At 42.8% G+C, this 24,833-nt stretch overlaps 1 protein-coding gene across 2 annotated transcripts in view; it reads right to left on the minus strand.

Moving 5' to 3' along the window:
- CYYR1 (cysteine and tyrosine rich 1) overlaps positions 1-24,833 on the minus strand; it is a 63,043-nt gene that overhangs the window by 37,272 nt on the left and 938 nt on the right. Inside the window, exon 2 of one of the 2 annotated variants that reach the window (XM_068144472.1) lies at positions 23,419-23,521. In XM_068144472.1, the coding sequence (XP_068000573.1) occupies positions 23,419-23,521 (103 nt within the window). Of the gene's footprint in view, positions 1-23,418; positions 23,525-24,833 lie in introns of both variants that reach the window. The other variant, XM_068144471.1, reaches the window with a different exon arrangement.

Genomic DNA, 24,833 nt, shown 5'->3' on the forward strand with positions numbered 1-24,833 from the left:
CTAAGTATAATCATTTTAATATTGCAGAGATAATTTTGCTGTCCTTTGTATTAGCTCTCAACACCACACCTACATATTTTTAATAGGGAATTTTTTAAAAATAGCATTTGCATTATCTCAGTATCAGTCAGGGTTGGAAGGGACCACAAGGATCATCTAGTTCCAACCCCCCTGCCATGGGCAGGGACACCCCACACTAGATCAGGCTGGCCAGAGCCTCGTCCAGCCTGGGCTTAAACACTTCCAGGGACGGCGCCCCAACCACCTCCCTCCTGGAACCCATTCCAGGGCTTCACCACTCTCATGGTGAAGAACCTCCTCCTCACATCCAGCCTGAATCTCCCCACCTCCAGCTTCATTCCATTCCCCCTAGTCCTATCACTGCCTGAGATCCTGAGAAGTTATCTTGTCCCTGCCAGTAGTTTGTATTCTCAAATCAAAATCATAGTCACAGCCTACGGCGACACGCAGTCACAAAACTGATCCTTGGAAAGCCATAGAGGATTGATGGTGGCAAATCTGACAATTTAAGGGGCAAATCAGTATTCTCATAATACAAAGCAGGTGGTGGAAGAAGCCACTCTACCAGATTACACTTGTAAAACATAACTCCTAGTTTAGTCAGAAACCAGAAGATGGGACTCAAAAAAACCTGCAGGCAAACTGGTCCCCTGTGGGCACCAGGGTCCTCAGCAACTATAGTAGCCTTGTAGCTTGGAGGACTTGGGGCTGAGCACCACAGATGTTTGCAAATTAACCTTCTGCTTTGATGTGCTACTCTGCTAATGAATTCTGCAGAAGCAGTAACACAGTTGACCTGTTCTCCGTAGCACTGATGAAACATTACACTGTTTTTATGTACAGATTCAGAAATATTTACTAGCAGACAACTAATTGACCCTCATGAGAACAAACCCAATTTTACTTCCTTTGAAACATCCAGGAAAACAATTCCAGATGCATAGGACCTCACAAGCAGGAATACAGCAGTTGCAGCATATCTAAAGCATGCCTAGCATATCTAAAGCAATTTGATGACAGAATAACCAATTACTTTTGGTTTTCATTAAACATGGAGTGATTTCATATATATATACTTACATATATATGTGTGTAGATAGATAGATAGATAGATAGATAGATAGATAGATAGATAGATAGATAGTAATTCCTATCTGGCAAAACAAAAGTTAACTCACCTGCCTTTCTGCTCAGACCTAAAACATGTATCTGTTACCTGCCAGTGTATGCCTTACCTTATATTTCCCTCAAGTCTGCACTATAAATAGACTTCTATAGAGGTAGTGGCTGTGCAGAGATCCTTATAAATGCCAGGACCACTGTGGATCCAGCCAAGGCAAGTCAAAGGATGTGCATGGAGTTGATTGTCCAAACATGCCAGGAAGCCTCTGCCAGCTAAGGGGAGCACAGATTTCAGAGGGAATGGGCAACTCCTAAACATCGTAATTTAAACAGACCACACACACAAAAAAAAGCTGAAACCTAGTGACAGAACACTAAAAAATAGCTGTAAGTTTATCCCTGGAATCTTAAATTTCTGGTTTAGAAACTGCAGTGGTTAAACATGAGGACTGATGTACCACAGCTGAACTAGCAGATGCAAATCCTTTGAAACTCTGAGACTTTTCCAGGTCCTTACTGAAATGGTAATAGGAGAGTACTAAAGTGAGTTGCTAAAAAGATTACACTTTCATTTCATTAAGGGTGGCTTTCCTCACTTATCTCAGTACAAGGAATCTTCCAGGAAATCAACCATTTGCTGAAGTTGATAACTGTTTTCTCTGCTGGGGTCACAACTCTCCCCTTTGGTCATTCATTTTCCACAGAGCATCATCTTCACTGGTAGACACTGCAGTGAAAGCTACTATGTGGGCAATAAAATGATGTACTTTATCTGTCTTGCTGGACATACTCTTACCATCACCAACTAAAAAGTCTCCACTTCACTCAGTGCAGCAGAAGCTAAACCTATGTTGAACCTGGTGAAGATGCACACAGTAAGTACCTGTTTAAACATTGAGAGCAGCTACAGCATGACCTGCAGACCATGGCAGGACATATTCATGTCTGAGCAACATTATGTGCTTCCATTACCACCTGCCTTTTAAATGGAGCCCTGAAGGCAACAGCACACTAGCTATTATTGCAGGTGTTGTCTCTGTTACACATTTTCTGCATGGCATTATAGCTAAATCACTGCAAACTGCCAGACATGGACTATATATTGCAATATTCTCCATCCTGCTTCCTGGCATTAAGGGAAGAGATTCACCACTTTACATCAAAGTACTTCCCTTGGAGCCCAAATCTGTGCTTAGTGTATAACTTTGCTTCAGGTTCTAAATGAGTATTACACTGATCTTTAAATGTGTTGCTTGTGAGCTTGAAGCATCCATGTATCAGTTCAGAAATACTGCTGTAAGATCAGCAGAGAAATGATTTGATAGCTGCACTCCGCTTTTTGAGCAGGAAGGGATCCATCTCCCAATACCCATAAGTGACTATTAAAGCCACCATAACTGGTATCAGTCATGACTGCTCAAGTCAGAAGCAGGACTGAAAAGCAATGCAATTTCTGCTCAGATGGAGGAGGAGAGGATAGCATTACTGCTAGGAACCACATCTCCTCCACATCCCATGAAACACAGTGTGAAACTCTGCCAATTTCCTGGGAACAGAACTGGGACCCAGGTACAAACCAAGCAGATTTAGTTCATCACAAATGAAACAAGCTAACAAACAAAAAATAAACTATCTACATAGGTTACATAGGTTACAGTGATGTCCATACAGGATTTGTCCCAGGACAATCACTTGCCCCTTCAAAAGAAACAGTATTTTAAATAACACCTTGTCCCTTGTAAAATGATTCAAGAAATGTTATCTTATACCCTAGCATAAGACCACTCTGGTTCCCACTAAATATGAAGGCTTTCAGAAACTTGTACAAGAGTTGGAAAGGTCACTTAGATTCAGACATCACATATTTCACAATAGATGCTTGCTTCTTATTCCCCTTTTCTTGTAAGAATCAGCCCAGTGGGCTATCTGAAAGCACATTCTCCTCCTGCCTTGCTGACCCCACTAGAATAAAATGCCTTCTTCTCCTTGCTGCCCTCATGAAGCGGGATAGGAGACCTAGGGGGTGGATGGTCACCCCCATAGAGGCATGGGTGATCTGGGCATGCAGAGGAGCTGCCTTTCCACACGCTGCTCATGCAGTCAGCATGCCAGCAACCTAGCAGAAAGAGGAGGTGATTTATGAAATGGCCTTGGCCAGTTTCTCATACTCTGAAAAGAAGCCAGGCTTCCAGAGGGAGTGGGGTTAGGTAGATGATGTTCTCTACAACCCCTCTCAGCTCCCACACTCTGCAGGTTGCTTGGTAAACCAGAAGAAACATCCCTGGGAACCAGCACTTCATATATAGAGAGAATGACAACCCCTGTCACTCCTTGTCTGCCTATCCTTGAACATCCCTGAAGGGAACAGATACAGTCCACCTTCACCCCTCATTTCTCCTACCTGCCTGCTGAGCCTTGCTGCCACTTCTGTGAGCTCCTCCAGACAGGTGACTTTACCATGAAATGACACAGATAAGTGAAGTAAATCAAACAGATCTATTAAATGGCAAGACGCAGGCAACAACTGATTTGCCAAGGAATAATCAAGCACTTCGAGAACTTAAAAAGAACTAAGATGGTAAATTCACTCTGAGTGTGGGTGGAAGATGCTTTAAATCAAGGCAACGTTGAAGTTGATTAGATCCATGCAGTAAAAGACAGTAAAGGTAGCTCCCTACAGCAAACACAGTCTCCAGACAAATTTCTAGAGCCCATTTACTGGATGAACTTGGATGGTGTGACATCCTGGTTCATGAAGAGGTGGAAGAATGCCACAAAGGCTTTACAGCAATAATGCATTGCTACCATAGTATCATAGTATCAGTCAAGGTTGGAAGGGACCACAAGGATCATCTAGTTCCAACCCCCCTGCCATGGGCAGGGACACCCCACACTACATCAGGCTGGCCAGAGCCTTGTCCAGCCTGATCTTAAACACCTCCAGGGACAGTGCCCCAACCACCTCCCTGGACAACCCATTCCAGGGCTCCACCACTCTCATGGGGAAGAACTTCCTCCTCACATCCAGCCTGAATCTCGCCACCTCCAGCTTCATTCCATTCCCCCTAGTCCTATCACTACCTGACATCCTGAGAAGTCCCTCCCCAGCCTTCTTGTAGGCCCCCTTCAGATACTGGAAGGCCACAATTAGGTCACCTCGGAGCCTTCTCTTCTCCAAACTGAACAGCCCCAAATCCCTCAGTCTGTCCTCATAGGAGAGGTGCTCCAGCCCTCTGATAATCCTCATGGCCCTTCTCTGGACACGTTCCAGCACCTCCACATCCCTCTTGTAATAGGGGCTCCAGAACTGGACACAGTACTCCAGGTGGGGTCTCACCAGAGCTGAGTAGAGGGGGAGGATCACCTCCCTTGACGTGCTGGCCACACTTGTCTCGATGCAGCCCATTGCTAAAATGAGCTAGCTCAAAAAATCACCTCCATCTATTTCATTTCACAGATTCAAATGGTACACATGAACCATGCATCAACCATCACTGTTGACATGGACCACAGACATTTATCGCCAGTTCAGTTCTCCATCCTCAAGAGGATTCCTGTTGATTTCAAGTTCAATCAAGCTGTCATTTTTGTGTGCCTCGGAAATCTGTAGAAATTAAGACTGAAACAGATATAGAAAGGCTGACTTTATATTTCTTTCAAGTCAGCCTTGAAAATATCTTGCTAAAAATACAACTAAAAAAAAAATCCTATTTCACAGATTAAATATAACACTGCTACAAAAAATATGCTAAGTATCTTAAGAGAATAAGTATATTGTCACTGAAATCTATTTCAAACAGGATAGAGCTTATTTTCACTCTCTTCTTGACCTTTATTTGAGAAAATGCCCTGAATCTCCAGATACTACATCTGATGGCACTAATTCAAAGGAGTTTTCAACCTGCATTCAACTATCAGAGATCACAGTGCAATCCAAACCCTCCCCCGCTCATTTAATTCACCATCTTGGACAGCTTTCAAAAATAGGAACGCAGTCACATCTGATTAAGAGTTTATTTATTACATTGAATGGCTTAGCAGAAATAATGCAAATACACTAGTGGAAAGTAAGGAAGGACCAAGAACCAGAGTAATTGAGCAAGCAGAAAATGCAAGGGCTTTTTGAGGTGTGTAGGTGTGGGCTGTTTCCTTTTTTAAAGGAACAGAAAAGAATCATGGTGCCAAGACTAAAAAGTCTGGGAGTAAGTGCACTGGTATCAGTGTACACAAAGACATGCAGCTTTCCAATGCAGGGGGTAAAATTGAGTTCACAGAAAGCAAGTGTCCCAAAAAAACAGGGGTGACTCCACAGGAGACCACCTGCAGAAAGTTTGAGTCTTCTAGAATAGAATAGAATAGAATAGAGTAGAATAGAACAGAATGGAATGGAATGCAATAGAATAGAATAGAATAGAATAGAATAGAATAGAATAGAATAGAATAGAATAGAATAGAATAGAATAGAATAGAATAGAATAGAACCAGACCAGACCAGGTTGGAAGAGACCTTTGAGATCATCGTGTACAACCTATCATCCAACACCACCTAATCAACTAAACCATGCAACCAAGCACCCTATCAAGTCTCCTCCAGTGATGGTGATTCCACCACCTCCTCAGGCAGCCCATTCCAATGGGCAATCACTCTCTCTGTGTAAAACTTCCTTCTAACCTCCAGCCTAAACTTCCCCTGGCGCAGCCTGAGACTGTGTCCTCTTGTTCTGGTACTGGCTGCCTGGGAGAAGAGACCAACCTCTGCCTGTCTACAACCCCCCTTCAGGTAGTTGTAGAGAGCAATAAGGTCACCCCTGAGTCTCCTCTTCTCCAGGCTAAGCAACCCCAGCTCCTTCAGTCTCTCCTCATAGGCCTCCCAGAACCTTTCCTCTGGAAGTATGCCGCTTGTTTGATACATGAAAATGGAATTTGGGATCCCTAAACACTTTTGAATGTAGGGGTTGGAAAGTACTTCATTAAATTTTTAATTAGGTTGCCTGGATAACTTCTCACTGTATTGTCACTGAGTTTCTGAAACACCACAAGAAAAATTACAATTATACTGACAATTATACCGAAATCCTTATTGTCTTAACTTGCTGGAATCACAAAAGAACACATCTTGTTTGTGTGCATGAAAAAAACAAACAACCCTGCACTGCCTTGCAAGTTGTTGTTTGTCCCTTGCACACAGTTCTCTGGCGCTTGGGCTGCTGGTTTGAGCTATCCAACTAATACTTCGCCTGGCACCAGCTGTGATGAATGTTGGTTGTATTCAGTAAAAGCTGGAATGAGGCCAGCAACACATTTCATATGAGCTGGTAAAGATTTCAGCCATAAAAAGGCTGGTCACTTTCAGGTCTGCTATCTCCTATATAAAGAACAGAGAGGGGCTTTCCCACTTCTACATGCAATATGCACTAAGGGGGCAGGTTTAAATCTCTATGGAGATATGTATGCCCTTACACATTGAAAACATCACCATGGAAGACATACAAATGTCATAACCCCGCTGCTCTGTGAAAACCATGTAATTGAAGGTTGCACCACAAACTACACAAAAGAGGAAGAAATTAAGGTTACAGAACCCCCCCCCAAATCTATCATCTGAGAACTTCCAAAGTGCATTCATTTAAAATGTATCTTTGTCACACACACACACACATTTAAGTCTGGGGATTTTGCATTTACATCCTAGCTCCTGATTGGCACTGGAAAATTTTCAGTGCTATTACTAATCCCTGAAGAACCTCACTGCAAACAACCCTCATATTACACAATAATTCTTTGCTGTCTCCACTTTGACATGTCAGCTACTTCTTAATCCTTTTAACTTCTTAATGAAGGAGCAGTTATGTAACGGCATCGTCCCATGGAAGGTCACCAATCTGTCCCTTGACAACGCTCGCTGGGCACGCACCAGGGAGAAAAGGGCTTGGATCCCGCTCACAGGGATGGACAGCTCTGGGACAAACACCTTCGAAGAGGATGGGAAAAGAAGCAGCAGGCTTGTAGGGTAAGGAGTAACACTGCTGCAATGCACAACCTCCTCCAAAGAGATGTCCTGCTTGCAGATGGCTCCCTGGGTGGAGGCATTCACAGTTTCCAACCAGTGGCTGCAGCCTGATCTGCCTCAAGATGTCTGACCTGTGCCTCCATGCATCCCCTACAACGTGAGAGGCGCAGAATCATGCCCCCACAGCAACAGCAGCAATGATGCTCAGCCTATGCAAAAAGAGAAAGGAAAGCTTTTCCCTTTGAAACATTATGGTCCTATGGGGGACAAGCTGCACTTTCTAGCCCAAACTATTTTCATTTTGTCTCCTGGGCCTGTTTGGAGCTGCCACACTGGTGAGAACTCTTCCAAACCACTTGCTCACAGCTGAGGCTTTTGTTGTACTGCAGTCATCACCAGGACTTTCCAAGTTCACTGGCAGGCCAGGCAGGTGGGGCACAGACGAGTAAAATCAGCTGGCCATTTTCTGAAGAAGCAGCAGCTAAAAAATGGAAGAATAAACCAGAACTGGAAACATCTGGCTACAAAAGAGGGGCCAGTTTGAAGCTCAGCCTCAAGCACCTTCTTAAGCAGATCAGAGTGCAAACCCAGACGTTGAAGATTTGAGTTCACAGAGGCAGAAACCTCCAATCCCTCTTTTATGGCACAGGTATCTGGACAGAAAGATTTGTGTTGCTCTTACGAAGCCAATATGAGGATTTCATTGACAAAACCAAGGAAGAAGGTTCTTCTCACACCTGAGCGGGGCCAGTGGAGCGCTGGGAACCCTTGCGGTGGCAGAGCTGCTGCAATACTCTTCAGGATGGGCTAGAGACAGCCCAAAACACTTTGTTTGCCAGTTTTGGAGGAAAACACCATCTCTTGCTGGACTGTATTTTCAGTGTGTGTCAGTGTAAATCAAGTGACTTGAGGGCTTTGCCCAGTTGGCAGTTTGTATCTTCTGACACAAGCTGGGAAAAATGAGAGCAATAAAAGTACAGCAACTACAGGGGTGCTACTGGTCATTATGAAGGAAGTGTTAGTTCTGGCATTCAGTGCAAGTGACAGATAAGAATAATAAATCAGCTGACTGGTTTCACATATCCACACATTCAGTGTTTTGTGTGAGCACAGCAAGTATTCAGTCTGGAAAAACAACATCTCATTACAAAGCCCCATCAGTAACTGCAACATACATTACTGACACAAAACATACATTATTTGACACAAAACAAAGCCAAAGAGCAAACTCTGACTTGAGTCATAGCTCCTGGTATCTTGCTTTCCAGTTACTGGTCTCATAGAGCAGTAATTGCTCTTATGTTAGCTAAAAGAAGTACTGCATTTTCCCCTCAGTGCAAGGGCTGCATCCCAATGGGGGTGGTTTGAGAGCCTACCAGGAAGTTGCAAGAGGGCACTCATGCAACAAGAAAACATTCTCCCCAGCCACACCACCTCTGCATCCTCCCAACTGATGGCTCAGCATCTCCCAGGGAGCCCCTCTGTCCAGCCCTTACTTGCTACATGAAGGCTGAGCACCAGGCTAGAACAACACACTCAAAACTGTGCCCCTCCTAGAGCACAGCACCATGGGCAGGACAGGGACAAGCACTGAGGTCAAGCCCTGATCAAATGAGCACGCCTGGGAGAAGAGCTTCTAAGTACCAAGACAACAGTCTGCCCTCTTCTTTCAACTATGGAGCACGAACACTGTGAACAATTCTCCTTTCAAGCCCAGTACATGACAAGGCACAGCAAGAGAGCACCAAGCAGCAGTTTTCCTTCTTCAACACAGCCCTGCTCTTCCCCATACAGTCCAGGCAGCTGCAAGCTCTGCAGAAAGAATCCTGAGGATTTTCTGAACGCACAGCAAGCCTCCCCACTGGGGAGCAACCTCCCCATGTTTTAAGCAACAAGAACTTCCAAGTAATGCAACTTCTTCACAGAAGAGATGAGTCAACCTTTCATGAGAGTCTGTCTGATCTAGAAATTGCAAGTTCCTGAGGTTATTTGGGATTGCAAGTAGCTCTGTGATAACAATAAATCTCTAGAGTGAAAATACAGAAGTATAAAGAAACTTAATTGATGCTGTCTGAGAGTTACCTAACTGTATTTGTACATTACATTTCATATGATATGGAGATAAACTACATGTGTTTTCTTTCTGGACTCCTAAAAATACCTGACAGTCTAGTGGATACTCAGAGCCCAGGGAGAAGCCCTGGCTGGCAATCACAACAGCCTCCCTGCAGCCTCCCACTGCCCATCTGCCCAAGCAGGATCCCTTGGCAGAGCTTCCCAGCCATTCAGAGGGCATCACAGGTCTCTTCTGGGTATGTACTTACAGATATGCAGGACAAAGCTTCCTTTGTAGGAGGGAAAAACAGAACTCTCCCTCCTTTACACAAGGACTCACGGCTCAAAAAACAGAACAAAGTTGCTTTGTAACTTGCTAAATTTGAGTGATGTAAACCAGGGCTGTTTCCTTAGCAGTGTGCAGGCTGGCTCACACGCAGAGGTGACTGTCCCTGCTGGATGAAAAAAAAGATCAGATCCCTGTCTGCTGTGCAAATGCCAGCCTGGAGGTCAGCTTGTAGGCAGCTGCTGCCAGCCTGCTGCAGAGGAATACAAAAGAGAGACCCTGCACCAACCAGCTTGCTGAGAGCTTCAAAATGTTTTATTAGCCCAGTCCCCAAACAGAACAAATTCTTACTTCTGTGGCTGTTGCAGTTTAAGGCTATGACTGAATTTGTTCTTTCCAGAGATTTCAAAGTCTAGAGATGGACAGGCTTTAGAGGCTAGACACAGAATAATGCAAGATCAGTTTATCTCATCCAATTGGCTTGCTGAATGACTTACATTCTGCAGCACAAACTTGTTTTGGGTCGCTCTCTGCTATCTCCTGCTTCACTTCTGGCTACTGTATCTCCTGTGACCTTGAATGATGATCTTGGCTGCTGAAGTACAGGGGGGTAGGGACAGCAGGCTGGCTGTGTACAGCCTCTCTGGGCTTTGTGTTCAGAGTTGGGGAGAGAGAGCTGAATTACTGCACAAGGGGGTACTGTGCTGTGATTGAATTGCAGATATATGTGAATATACCTTGTACATGTTTATTAAATTTTATACATTTACATCTAATCTGAATTTGTAAACTTAATTACATTTTACTTCCAAAATTCTAAGCAAAGTGTGGTAAATTTGCCCCCATGGGTAAAGGGGGTAAATTTCCAATTTGCTGGGGTGCAAGCAAACCCACATCCGGCTAATGTGAAAAGAACTTCCTTGGTCATCAAATCCACCCTCTGCTAGCACGGGCAGCCATGCCACAGAGGGCATTTCATCCTCACCTACTTCAGAAGAAAGGATGACTTGGGAGGGGTGTGAGGAGGGAGCAGGGGGAAAAAAAAAATCTCCTCTTGCTATGGAATTTTAATGCAAAAGAATCAGAGAATCATTAAGGTTGGAAAAAACTTTCAAGATCATTGAGGCCAACCATAACCCAAATACCATGACCACTAAATTATATCCTGAGGTTCAGGTTGGATGTTAGGAAACAGTTCTATACAGAGAGAGTGATTGCCCATTGGAATGGGCTGCCTGGGGAGGTGGTAGAGTCACCATCATTGGAGGTGTTCAGGAGGAGACTTGATGGGGTGCTTGGTGCCATGGGTTAGTTGTTTAGGTGGGTTGGATTGGTTGATGGGTTGGACACGATGATCTTGAAGGTCTCTTCCAACCTGGTTTATTCTATGTATGTATTCTATGTATGTATCTACACAATTCTATGTCACCATGGATGGCGACAACACCACCTCTCTGGGCAGCCTGTTCAATACCTCACCACTCTTTCAGTGAAGAATTTTTTCCTAACATCCAATCTAAACCTCTCCTGGCACAACTTAAGCAAAACAGAAATCAAGTTTGAAGGCAGCAACAATGTAAGTTTACCAAATGCAGAAGTTGAAATACCATCACTTCCCTCTTAATCTCAGCAGGTTATCTTAATGTAGTACCTGATTCAAGACGTCCAGCAGATATGCCACTCTGCTTACAGCACCCCTATCACATGGCAGTTTGGAAAGTATCATTGTCAATCTGACATTTTATTACATTTCTGGAAATATCATTCAAGCATTAGGTTTCATTCAACAGTCATGAAGGCCCATGAACAAAGATGACTTGATGGGGTGCTTGGTGCCATGGGTTAGTTGTTTAGGTGGGTTGGATTGGTTGATGGGTTGGACATGATGATCTTGAAGGTCTCTTCCAACCTGGTCTGGTCTATTCTATTCTATTCTATTCTATTCTATTCTATTCTATTCTATTCTATTCTATTCTGCTTCAGACAATTTAAAATGTTACTGAGAAAGGAGAATGAGAGCCATAACTTTTCATCCATCCTCCACCCCCTTGAAGCTCTGTTCTTTGGCTCTCGTCATGGGTTGAGTGGAATCTGCTGATGATATTCAATACTATGCTGATATCATGCCAGCTTTAAAATTCAAGTGCTGGCTGGAGCAAAGTATCATGGGGCTTGAAGTTCACCTTGTAACATGAGAGGCCTCCTTTTCCAGTTGTGGCTTCTGGGTTTGGGGTGTTGGTCTTTTTCACTAGGCTGGCTGCTGCATGCTTGTGGGGGAGACACTGTTTCATTGCTGGCTTATGATGCTGCTGATGCATTTTGCTGCACGTTCCCTGCAAACAGGCTAAGGAAATTGTGTGCTGTATTATCTCAGTAAATTCCTTATCTCAACCCAGGATTCTTTTTTGCCTGTTACTTTCCCTCCCATCTATGTGGGAGGAGAGGGGCTTGTGAAAGTGGGCTATGTTAACCAGGGCAGCTCTCCATTGGAATTTACTATCAAATTATCCCTGCAAGAAGCCACTGGAGGAAAGCAATGCAAGGTAAGCAGACTGGTGATCCTGTCATCCATTTTCATAATTTTAGTTTATGTAAATAGGCCATCCATTGCCAAAACAAACACAGGGTTACTGCTGCAGACTGAACAAACAATATTAACTTTCAGCCATGTAAATATATTAGCTATCATTGGACAAAGACTCACAAAGGTCTTTGGGGACTAGGACCACACAGCATAGCGAATGGTTGGAACGCTGCAGTGCAGGAGAAGCTGTGCCCCAGAGAAGAGACAGAAAAAAATAACTGCTGCTTCAAAAGAATGCAATATTTGTACATGAGATGCTCTGACAAAAGAGTTTTGCAGGGAAGATACTAAATACTCACATAGCTTCTCACTGACAGCTGAGAGCGCTTTTGCACTCGACACAGCAGAAAAGGACTCCTCACACACAAGTCCATTCTCCATCCAAGGGCTGTTCATCTGATTATGCCTATCCGTGGCACATTCAATGTCTATATTCAGCCACAAAACTCTAGCTCCAAGTAGCCAAAATTCTGAACATAACCCAAATAATTAATCTCTCTTTGTGGCAGTTCATGCTGCTTTTTGAAATCATCACCAGCAGGAGTTACATGTTATGTGGGTGGCAGACAGGCAACGATGCCCAGACACTGTTGCCTTGTCTGACAGGTTATTGTGAGCACAAGAATGAAACAATGGTCACTGATATGTGTTTCCAAACCTTTGGAAGTAAATATGCCACATGAGTGGAAAGCAAGGATAATTCTGAAGAAGCTGTGTTCTTTATGCAAAATAGAGCAGTAAGAAAATACTTGTTACTCTTCCAGGAAAATCTCAGAGATTCCAAGAAATGTATTTCAAGGTCTTGTACAAAACACTATTGCATTTGCTTTATTCCCAACAATGAAAAGTTAAGTGTTAAATGTATGCTGGCTGCTCATTTTTTCTCCTTTTGCTTTACATTTCCAAAGCAGCAGAAGAGGAGGCCCAAAAAAGCTCAGGGACATGAAGGATTTGATCCAAACAAAAGAATTAAGAGCTGCTGTCATGTACCATTTGAACAGCATCCTATTCTAAGTGCTACTTACACATAACTAATTAATTTTGAGTCTCTTCATTGTTTGTCTTCATTTCTGAATTGTCCTCAGGCTGCTATCAGAGTATTTCTGCTTCTCTTTTTCCCTAGAGGTCTGTTGCAGAAGTATTGTGATACCAGAACAAGCACCCTGCATCTTGTTCCTCCCTGCTCTCTGTTCCCTGTTTCCCATCCCAGGTAAAGTTGCAGAGGCTGGCTGGCCTGAAGCACTCCTGGCAAGAGGGTCTCACAGGCTCCACAGCGCCTTGAACTCCAAATGTTGAAGAACCACACCAATATGGTACTTCAACAATACAGATAAACAGAATCCTAATGCCAGCCAGTACTCTAGATAGCTTTAATGTTGCAGGAAATGGAAAAGCAGACTTCCAGAAGAAAATATGTTATAAGATAGCAATTGTTTGCATACACATACACACACATAAATCTGTGTAACACATACATGTGTCATGTAGGAAGGATCACAGGCAGCAGCTGCAGTTCCCTGCTCTCTCCTTGACAACCCTCCTGCTCTGTTTTGTTACCCTACCTGGAGGCTTACAAAATGCTCTTGGGGGACTCTGAAGCGCAACGCATCCACTGGTGAACCTGATGCCCTCCATTCCATCATGCTACTCTCCAAGGCTGACTGCTTCCCTCCTGTCCCAAATATTTATTTTTATTCTGTTCAGTTTACTGGGGATGAGAGGAGGGAGGAAAAGAAACAGGCACTGCTCACATCCACACCCTTTCTTACCCTGCTGTTGGAAGGAAAAAGTCAAATGCAGGAGTACAACAGGAATAAGCAGTACCTAGTAACAGAGATGAAAACTGCAGCTAATGTGATAGCACAAGCACACACATTGAGGACTGCATTTTATATGTTATTCCTAGTTTACAAACACTGGTGCCTTATGGGCTGCTCAGCAGCTGGAAACAGCTACAGAGCAGCAGTACCCTAATTATATCTTCATTGCACCATCTTGGCCATGGACTATTTGAAGGATTGGAGGAGAGACAGTTTGCACAGTCCCTTTACACTTCAATAGTGGCACAGCAAGTCCACAAGGCACCTAAAAATAAGGTTGATTGCATCTTGGCTGATGAACAGATGTAACAACGATAGCTGTAGATCCTTAGTACCTCTTGTGCTTGTGCCAAACTGTACCACAGGCCTCAATAAAGAGAGAGAAGGTGGAACATTCAGCATTAAACTGAGCCTCCCCTGTGAGCAGGAGTAACTCCATTTAATGATAGCAGTAAAAATCTCTTATCTGTGTGGATGAGCCAACAGAGGGAGACACGATGATGAAACATGCCTGCCCAGTTTGCAGTATCAGTGCCTCTCCATCCCATACTAAATACTTACATGTGAAGTAAGTCCCAGGAGAGATCTTGTGTTTTAACAAAAAATAATTACAGGGGGGAAAAGAAGCTTTTTATGATAGTGGATGTGATTCTTAAACATCACAACTCTCTTCTTTTTGAAATAAGAGAAAAATCATTGAGAAAACTTCATTGAATTTCTAAAGGTGATGCTAACTGTGGAATTTCCAGCAAGTTGTTGTTATAAATCTCAAAGGAACTTGTAACTCTCCTGTGAATTAATAGTTAATTCCCTTTAACTTTTAATAACTTACTTATACACACCAAACTTTGTTTCTCTCTCTTAAAGAGGCACAAAAAGATGCTGTGATCTCCCTTACTGTCTCTATCCTGCTAGACTTGGGGTTGGTCTCCTCTCCCAGGCAACTAGCAGCAGAAAAAGAGGACACAGTCTCAAGCTGTGCCAGGGGAGGTTTAGGCTGGATGTTAGGAAGAAGTTCTTCACAGAGGGATTGGCCATTGGAATGGGCTGCCCAGGGAGGTGGTGGAGTCACCGTCACTGAAGGTGTTTAAGAGGGATCCGGATGAGGCACTTGGTGCCATGGTTTAGTTGATTAGATGTTATTGGATGAAAGGTTGGACTTGATGATCTCAAAGGTCTTTTCCAACCTGGTTAATTCTATTCTATTTCTATTCTATTCTATTCTATTCTATTCTATTCTATTCTATTCTATTCTATTCTATTCTATTCTATTCAGAATGAGTTTATCTTTCTCGGACAGTATCATTCAAACATTGAATTAGTGCTACAGGTTTTATTTCAACTGGCTGCAATTACTGTGCACAGCATCAAACAGCCCTCCTGCACAGCTTTTGACCCAAAAGTATCTTCATTAGCAGTCCTGCTGAATTGGTGCAGTATTACTACCATAGGACAGAACCATAGAATCATAGAATGCAATAGGTTGGAAGTAGCCTCTAAAGGTCATCTAGTCCAACCCCTCTACAGTAAAAAGGGACATCCCTATCTAGATCAGGTTGTTATGAGCCCTATCAAGCCTGACCTTGAATGTCTCCGGGGAAGGGGCCTCAACCACCTCCCTGGGAAACCTGTTCAAGCATTCCACCACCCTCACAGTAAAGAACTTCTTCCCAATCTAAATCTGCCCTGCTCACAACTTGTCCCACTAGAGCCAAGGACATGAACTCCTCAGTAAGGTAATTAGCTTATTGATTTCAGTAGGAAGAAGACTCTATCCATTACATCCACTCACCATCTTGAGGTTACAAATGCATTTAACCCCTCTGCTGAACTGGTGCCTAGCAGACTGTCTGAACTCTTCCAAAAACTTTGGATGTACACATGACTGAAGAAAGTTACGGATTCCTGCCAAATTCAGAGGTGGACTGCAACTTGAAAAAGGGAAAGGTGTGTGAGTGGGCATAAAATTAACAGACAGAAGGTAAAAAATCTTACAAAGAAAGGACAGTACTCTTGTGATCAACATAATCCCCAGGCTCAGTCTTTACATCAGACTTACTAAGTGTTAAGAAAACATTTCTCTCTTACATGACTGAACCTTATGGGAAAACCCTGCAGGCTTCCAAAGCAGATCACTTCAAGTGATAAACACAAAATTATCTTTTTCATTGAAAAATCCTTTTAAAATAAACCAGTGCAGTATATGCAAGCTAATGTCACCAAATTCCGTATGAATGTTTACTTTTCCCCCTTAAGAGTTTTCTGGAAGCCACAGAAAGCATTGCAGTGATTTATACCTTAATGCCTCCATTTTCAGGCCAAATTCTAACAAATTCTTCCAAATGATGAAAACCAGATGATCCAGAGATGCCAACAACTCAAGCTTTAGCACAGAACCGTGCTTTTCTTCTTATGAACAATTGAACTTGCATGTTTGCAAAGACTTCCAGCTTTTACTAAAAAAACTATTCTAGTTCTTACAGCTACTTGCTAAAATAAAACCCCCTAAACTTACCAAAAGGCTCAAACAAAGGAACTTGATTCCATTAGTCCCAAACATTTCAAAATAATTAGTCAGACAGCCTGCAGAAAAAAAAAAGAGGTGGGAGACTAAGTGGGAGCTATCTTCTGAGAGCTGCTGTTTGGCAAGCAAACAGTATTTTCCCATTTTGAGCTGCTTGTCACAACACAGGGTCAGAAATGAAAACACAAAGGACTAAAGAAGAGGAGCCCTGCGTTTTAATTCGGGTGCTGACAAGAGCTTCCTCTGCAGCCATCATCAAGGGCAGATACTACTCTGGTCGTAAATCTGATGGCACATTCTCCGCTAAAGGATACGAACTGGGACAATAGGCATGGAATAAAAAACAACTGGAAGTTCAAACACTTCAGAAAGGTCATATTTTGAATACCAGATTTCCCTCCAGCAGATCTTACAAAGGAAACATGGTAGTCGATCTTCCTCTAAGCTGTGATTAATCAACTCCCTGCACAGAAGGTGCTGGATGCCTCTTGTGGAGGTTTTCCCAAGCTGAGGCATGAATAGCATGCTTCCACAGATACTCCAAATGTTGAAGATCCAGGATTAGAAGGCTGAACTGCTCTTCACCTCTCAGAGAGAATGAAGGGGAAATGGCTGTAGTTTAATTATCAGAGCCTTGCCTTTACCGATGACACGTTTATAGCCTGCCTCCAGAACTCAGCACAAGCATCCTCAGGCTCTGCGCTATGTGCTCATTCAGGAAGACTCTTCTCAGAAGATGCAACTCAAGCCAAATGGAAAAAATATTGAACGAGTCCTTGGCACACCTCTGGCACTGCACCAGAAGTCACACAGCCTGAAGCATGAAATGGCAGCTCCTGGGTAAATTGCAGCTTTACATATTGTCCCGAAGTGCTTCAATCATGGGGAAAATGTTAACATTACGTTGAGGAAAAGGAATACAATTTTATTTTAAGCAGAGGCTCATAAAACTGTAGTGCAGACACAGAACCCTTCTAAATCCATATGCTGCTTCACATATTTACTGTGGGATGCCTGAAAGTGTCTAATTTTAATTATTTGGAATCTACAGCAAACAACAAGCTTCCTGTTTGGCTGGTTGTTTTTATCTTCACTATGAACTTCAGAGACTGTATCTCTACATTCCTAACTCTGACTCCCTTCTTTGGTACACTCCTCCATACCCACTCTCCAGCCCATATTCCCATATCAAGTGAATCATCTTAAGGGACATTCTTCCCATCATGGACAAAAATGGCATACTCTGAGGTCAGCTGCTTCTCTCAAAAGCACTACCAGATACAAAGTACTTCATGTCAAACGCCACACTTAGATACACTACACACTGTTTTCCCTTCAGTTTTGCAGGCTGAGGTATGTACACAATTTTTATACTAAATGTCTTCTCCACCTCTTTTCCTCCCATTCTGTCTGCCTTCCTTCCTTCCTGGCCACATTGTGCAACCTCTATACTGAAAACAAAACAAAAACCCCATCCAAAAACCTCACCCCCTGCAATACAGATTAAGTTCATGTTTATTTTAGCTGTCACAGAACAGGCTGCTGCTTCCTCATTATTTTTGATAAGATTTTTCCATCTACCCTCTTGCAAATCATCATTTACTACCTGGAATGAGATCACAGTTCTTTGAAGATTGTACTTATTTTTTTCCTCCAGTTAGACTTGAAGTCTTCAGAATCAGGTGCCTCACAGTAAGTAATCCTGAGGATTTTACCAAGAAACTTCATACCATGGGCAACATAATGTAGCAGCACTGGATCTTAGCTTTCTTCTGCTGCTTAAGACAGTATTGCAGTTTATTACTGTTAAAAGACTAACCCAGGAAAACATACACCAATCACCTAGGTTGGATATTTTATGAATAGGTTTTCTAAATACCATGGACCAAACCTGGGTGTAAGTCCTTTCATTTCTACTGAATACTCAAGTGGCCCAACAGTACTCCTTTGAAAGAACAACTGGACCACTTGCCCTCTTTGCTCCACTATTTACCTAGAATCTGGGATTATTTTACATCTACCCATGGTAGCAAGGCATGAAGTGCAGTGAAAGAGCAAAGGCTGCTGCCAGAACCACCAGCAGCAGCATGCAACTACTGACATCTACACCCACGGAGCTCCCCGTGGCTCAAAAGTCTCCCATGGGCAGTGATAAACGCAAAGCACAACATGGTGGCAAAGACTAAACTGGAAATTAGCCCACACAAAATCCATCAGCCACCAGGATAAGCATGAGAGCCAGAAAATTTGGGACCTCTCAGGAGAAAATCCAGAGAGCATTGTCAGAAACACACATAAAAATTTGTGTTCTGCAGAATAAACCTCTTTCATACCAACTTCTGCCTCTGAGGAGCTCTGTAGTTTAAGGCTGGAATTGAAAGCAATAACCAGATGTCTTCAGCTCCTCTGAGTGACAGAAAGAAAAATGCTGTTGGTTGGTTAGCTAGTTAGGGAGATGCTCTTACTGTGGTCAAAATTGAAGCATCTGATATGGAGGAAACACACTGCAGTCCTCACAGGTCATAGACTGGTAGAAAGCTGTAGAAGCAGATGCAGCACAGGGAAACTATGTGTCAGGCACATATGATTCAGATGCTTAGAAACTAGCTTCTGAGGATGAAGGTAGTTTGAGTTTCTTGACTCAAAGAGCTGAAATGATGCTGAAGGCTGGGAAGGGTGCCTCCAAGCCTTCTTTTGGTGGGGAGTGAAAAGGTAGGCAGGAGGAACAGCCTGAGCACTCAAGCATCTTTGCACTTCTTCCTTCATCCCACAGACACAGCTCCATTATGTTGCACAAGTCCAAATATAAATCTGTAATTTGTCCAAGAAAAAAAAACATTTTTAGAAGCACTAACTATTAAGCAGTAGATGCCAAGCAAATGAACAGGAGGAAATGCATATGCATCAGAGGAAATGACAAGATGTAGCTATTGAAAATTAGTAGGAAGGGAAATACAGCTCCAACATTAATGCTGTAACAACTCTCTCTAAAAGGGTATCATGAAACAGAGGGAGGAGGAGGACTAAGGATGTGTTACTTTACATTAGAGATGCTCATGGAATTATAGATGACTCATTCACAGACCTTGAAGGCTCACAGATCATACCTGCAGTCCAACTAAAACTGGAGTTACTGCAACATCTCTTACAAATCCTAATACTAGCATGAGCTGATAATTCTACATCTGTGCCTCATGTGTGGAAATAAAAACAAGCTAATCACAGATGCACACAGCCTGGAGGTTGTTTGCTGAAAACTTCATCTGAGTGAAGAAAAAAAATTCCCCGGTGTCCTAAGAAGATAGCAACTTCTCAAAATAGCAAATTCTAAACTCTACATGGAATATCTCAATGTTGAATATAATTTTAACAAGTGAAGAGAGTTCATTCATCATCTAAAAGCTACGAGCACCTTAAGTATCAGTTAGTCACACTGACTTTGTTAATCTGCACAATTGCTGGCATATGGCTCTAGAAAGAGAAGATTGAGAAGCATGAAGCAAAACACAGAACTGTTTAAAAAGAACCTACTGCATTTAGGCTGGATGTTAGGAAGAAATTCTTCCCAGAAAGAGAGACTGGCCATTGGAATGTGGTGCCCAGGAAGGTGGTGGAGTTGCCATCACTGGAGGTGTTTAGGAAGAGACTGGATGGGGCACTTAGTGCCATGATTTAGTTGATAAGATAGCGTTGGGTGATGGGTTGGACTTGATGATCTCTGAGATCTTTTCCAACCCGGTTAATTCTATTCTATTCTATTCTATTCTATTCTATTCTATTCTATTCTATTCTATTCTATTCTATTCTATTCTATTCTATTCTATTCTATTCTATTCTATTCTATTCTATCCTATCCAAAAGGCTTTTCCCAAAAGTGCAAGAGACAGTTATGTTTGTGGAAAAAACCAAAACCAAACCCAACCAACAGATAAAACAGAGAATAGTAACTTCAGAAAGGCATGCAGAATTACAGAGTATGGAGAGAGCAGAGAAATCAGTGGCAAACAAATAAAGGAGCATACACAACCTCCAAAGAAGCAGAGGAGCCTATACAAAACTGAGGACTCCTAATGGTATTTAAGACAGTAAAAAAGGTGCTTCTGAAAGCACTCACACAGATCAAGTCCATTGTTTGCTGCAGACAGCAGGATCAAAAAATTATGATGTAGGACAAGAGAGACAGCTTTATATGGAATGATCAGGACACATAGTTTGTTGGATGAAAATCTGCTCTTCAGAAGACTTCTATACACAGTCATTACATTAAGAGACTGACATAAGCAGGTAGGTCACTAGTGGCTATCTTCAAATTCCTGAGGTTGTGTTGTCTTCTAAAGCAATGTCATTGCTTTGCCATTTAGCAGTGAGACAACACGAAACTTCAGCAGGAAAAGCTTGAACATAAAAAAAACCCAAAGGCAACAAAAAAGACCTCCAATATCTTGCAAAAGAAAAAAAAAAGTTAAAAGGAAAGGTTATTCTTAGGGAGGATTAAGCCACAATAATATCTTTTGCAATGTAACTAAGGTAGTAACCCTAGCAAAGAACAGTTTGCCGGCTTAAAGTAGTAGCCGTGCTTTGAAGACTGTAACTTAAGGACTTGGAGATGGAACAGATTGCTAAAATCATTTATGTCTTTTGTGATCACCACTGATAGCTGCTACCAAACAGGCAGTCAAAGAAAGACACAGGGAAAAAATAACTCTAGCAAAGCTTCTGTCAATAGCCTGCGCTCAGCCCTTCTAGCCACACTTCACGTAGGATGTTAAACTACTAGAAAGAACTCAAAGGAAGGCCAAAGAACTGACCCCTGGGCAGGGAAAAACAAAACAAAGCAAATCTTACATGTGAGGCTGAAAGAGTTCACTCAGCTCAGTGATAAGGTTGAAAGCTGTCATGATGACTATTTAAGGGCCACGTTTCAAACCCGCAGATAAGTTAAGAGCTGACAGTAGGAATTTCAACCTTCATTTCACAGCAAAATTTTACTGCCATAGTAAATGAACTACAGAACAGTTTACAGGACAGATGGTCAATTCATTAATGCCTGGGGTTTTCAAACTGTGATTACACATTTTTACAGAAGACACACCCAAAACAGCTTTTAGGGGGAAAAAAATTAAATCTATGGCTGAATCCTGCGAAATGTCAGGTCAGAGAAGTTTAATGACTACTGGCTGGTCTTCAAGTCTGTGAACTGGAGTACTTAACCATAAAAAACAAAATACAAGAATCAAACATTTCCTCTGAGATATGTAGTGGCAAACAGCACTTGTAAGAGCCCCTCCAGTCATCAAAACCACTCAGAAACACACAAACCCTTCCGATGTGTCACAGCCACTTGCACTGGGCTCTAATTCAATAAATGTTTACATTCGTTAAATAAACATACAAAAGACTAGGTGTCACCCTGGCACAGAAGGCATGGTTTGAATATTTCAGCAGTCACTCTAGAGAATCCCCAGGTCATTCCTTCCCAAAGCACAGCTCTGACTGGTTAGACAAACACCAGTGATGCACACATGTAAGCGATCCACATGCTGTACGGGAAGTCTCCTTCTTACGATGGGATATCCTATGCTATTGTGTCCATCATCCCTAGCCACCTGTGAACTGGAATGAAGTATTAAAAACCAGAACCTACTTCCATGCATGTAAATGGGAAAGCAATTTTGAAATGAGAAAAAAGAAAATAAAATAAAAAGAAGAAGCAGCAGACATTCCCCAGGGGAGTGGGAAAAAAAATCACTTGTCATTCTCCAACAGTAATCAATCTTAAGTGCATGTTTTTTGCTTTCCAGAGGAATGAAAGATTCTGGTGCTCCATCATCATTTTATTTACTTTAGCCCAGGAAGTGTCTGATCTGCCTTAAAAATGGTGGATCAATTTTTTAATTAAAATGCCATCATTCTGCCTGCTCCTACAAAGTGCTATAAAAATACACTGAAGGGAACACTGGCATGTTCCCCAGGTACCACGGCTCATACAAAGCCTGCACCAGAGGAGTCGTCTTAGAAAAAGCAACTACCACCTTCCCACTCACTCCTCCCCAAGCACTGAGCAGTCTGGATGATGCACCTCTTTTTCCTTTCCTGGTTTTAGTCAAGAATCTAAACCAAAACATGCCACAGACTGCTTGCTAAAGGTTAAGGAAATTACAGGTGTGGCTGATAAAAGAAAAGATGTCCTATCTTGAAGAACAACATTTTATGCTTCATTCAGGTTTGTCCTCGCACGTGAATTTAATACTTAGGGGTTGTCGTTTAAATGAAGTCCAGAGCCTATGTCTACTAGCACACAAGCTTCTTCTATACCCATGCAGAGAGATAAATAGCTGCACTGGAATCTATGTTTTTCATCAACAGTTTATGCCAATTTTTTAGATAGGAAATATTCATAGGCACCCCATTTCACCTGCTGTGTTGTGAGCTTTTTTTAAGCACCGTGGAACACGCCTTCCATACTGCAGTGCTAAAGGGTCAGATTACTCTCACCTAGAATCTGTTCAATACATTCCACCAAAAGCCAAAACATCAATTAACAAAAATAAACAAGTCAACAGAAAAGAAAAGCAGATTAAAGAAGTACTCAGAGCAAAAAAAACATCTCAAGTCTACGTCATTTCAATAGCGGTTTGACTCCAGTATTGTAACAAAGCATTTCCACAAAACCCAGGAGGTTTTTGTTTTGTCTGAAGAGCCTGGAACAAAGTTCTCACCACCTTTAAAGCTTACTTCCACATATTATATTGTTGTACACAAGGACATAACCCTCAATTTTAGCAAGCCTTCTTGTGTGCTTCAAAAACATATCCAAGGTGAGGCTTTCAAGAAATACCAATGTTTGTTAGCAGTAAGGAAAAAAGAACCAAAACCCAAATCCACGCCAAACTCTACCCACTGTTTATTGCCAAAACAGTCTCCTGCAAGCCAAGTTTATATTAAGCCCAGGAACAAAGCACATCAGGTTTTTTTCTGAAGTGCAAATATACTTACGAAAGGACATTCCCAATGTAGGCATAATATGAACAGCAGTAGGGAGTAGTCCCATCACAGCAGTACGCTTTGCAGTCATTAGCACACTGAGCCAGACAATCTTCTGCTGAATAAAAACAGCATTCCCACAGTCAAACGACAGCACCAACAAAATGCTGTACAGCACAACTTTAAAGAAAATGCAGTCTAACAGTTTTATACAATCACAGGACTTCACTCGAGGGATGACCTGACCCTGTAATCCTAACAGCAGTCCATTCCCACTATTCTGCATTTCAGTAGGAAGTCCAGGGTTAGGTACTTTGTGTATTGGTATTTTGTAGCTGCCTGTATCAGCTCCTTCTCACATTTAACAATTGAAAATGAAAAAGACCACTTTCAAGCTATTCCAGCAAGAAGTCCAATGTGAAACCTGCAGCCAGACTGCCCATCACGCTGAGCTGCAAAAGAGAAGCAGACTGGGAAATGACTACATGCCCCAGTCCCTGCCCAGCCCCAGGTGTAAATCAGCCCTCAGCTCCTGATATCTGGAAGCAGCTCCCCGCACTCTGATCCAGCTCCAGGCCCATGGCCAATGTGGCACACCAGCGCGTGGCATAGGGGTCAGCGGTGCCTTCTCTGCCCCACTTCCAAAGACTGTCCTGCCCAGGGCCACTAACAGTTCAAGCAGCAAACTCTTCTCTGCAGAACTGAGGAAAAATGGAAATTGTTCCACAGCAGTAAGAGGGCTCTTTGCAATTAAGCAGCATGAAAGAACACGTACCCTTTTACTGCCAGGAGAAGTTATTTTAAAGCTATTGGCCTTTTGTGCTGTTGCAGCTCAGTGTTTTCAAAGCCCTAAATCATGTCCTCCCAAATAAATAACATCATACGGTCTCTGGGTACTGCTACTGCACTGTAAACATGTCCTCACGGATTCCCATGCTTCCTGAATCTCATCCGGGGCTCTCCTTCCTTACTGCCAGGGCCTCCGTTACAGCCTGGATGAATCCGAACAGACTCCTTGCCCTGCACACTGTCACCCTTGCTGACCTCTTTGGCAACATACACCCTGCCATGGCAGAGGCCTGAAGATGACAATGTTTCTGCAGTCCCAATATGCTGTGGCCTCTGCTCCTGGGCAGCTAGCTGATCATGGTAAGAGCTCCACACTCTCCTATTCCCATTACTGCCTTCCATCTCTGCTGGCCCAACGTTTGATTTGCTGGACCTCATCCACCTCATCTAAGCTGCTGCCACACTCCCGTTCCCACCTCATTTCTTACTGCAAGTTCTCACCTCACACCATGGCTCCTTTGCACATTGACAGCACAGCTAACAGCTTGTGCTGTTGATCCACCCCAAAAGCTTAATCTTGCCAATTAGATTTTAGCAAGGGCACTGCTCATGCTTGGTCTCTGCTTGAAAACAAGCAT

Source organism: Melanerpes formicivorus, unplaced genomic scaffold (genome assembly GCF_026170545.1).
Source record: "Melanerpes formicivorus ecotype bairdi unplaced genomic scaffold, bMelFor1.0.p_v2 SCAF_11, whole genome shotgun sequence".
Classification (NCBI taxonomy): Eukaryota; Metazoa; Chordata; class Aves; order Piciformes; family Picidae; genus Melanerpes; species Melanerpes formicivorus.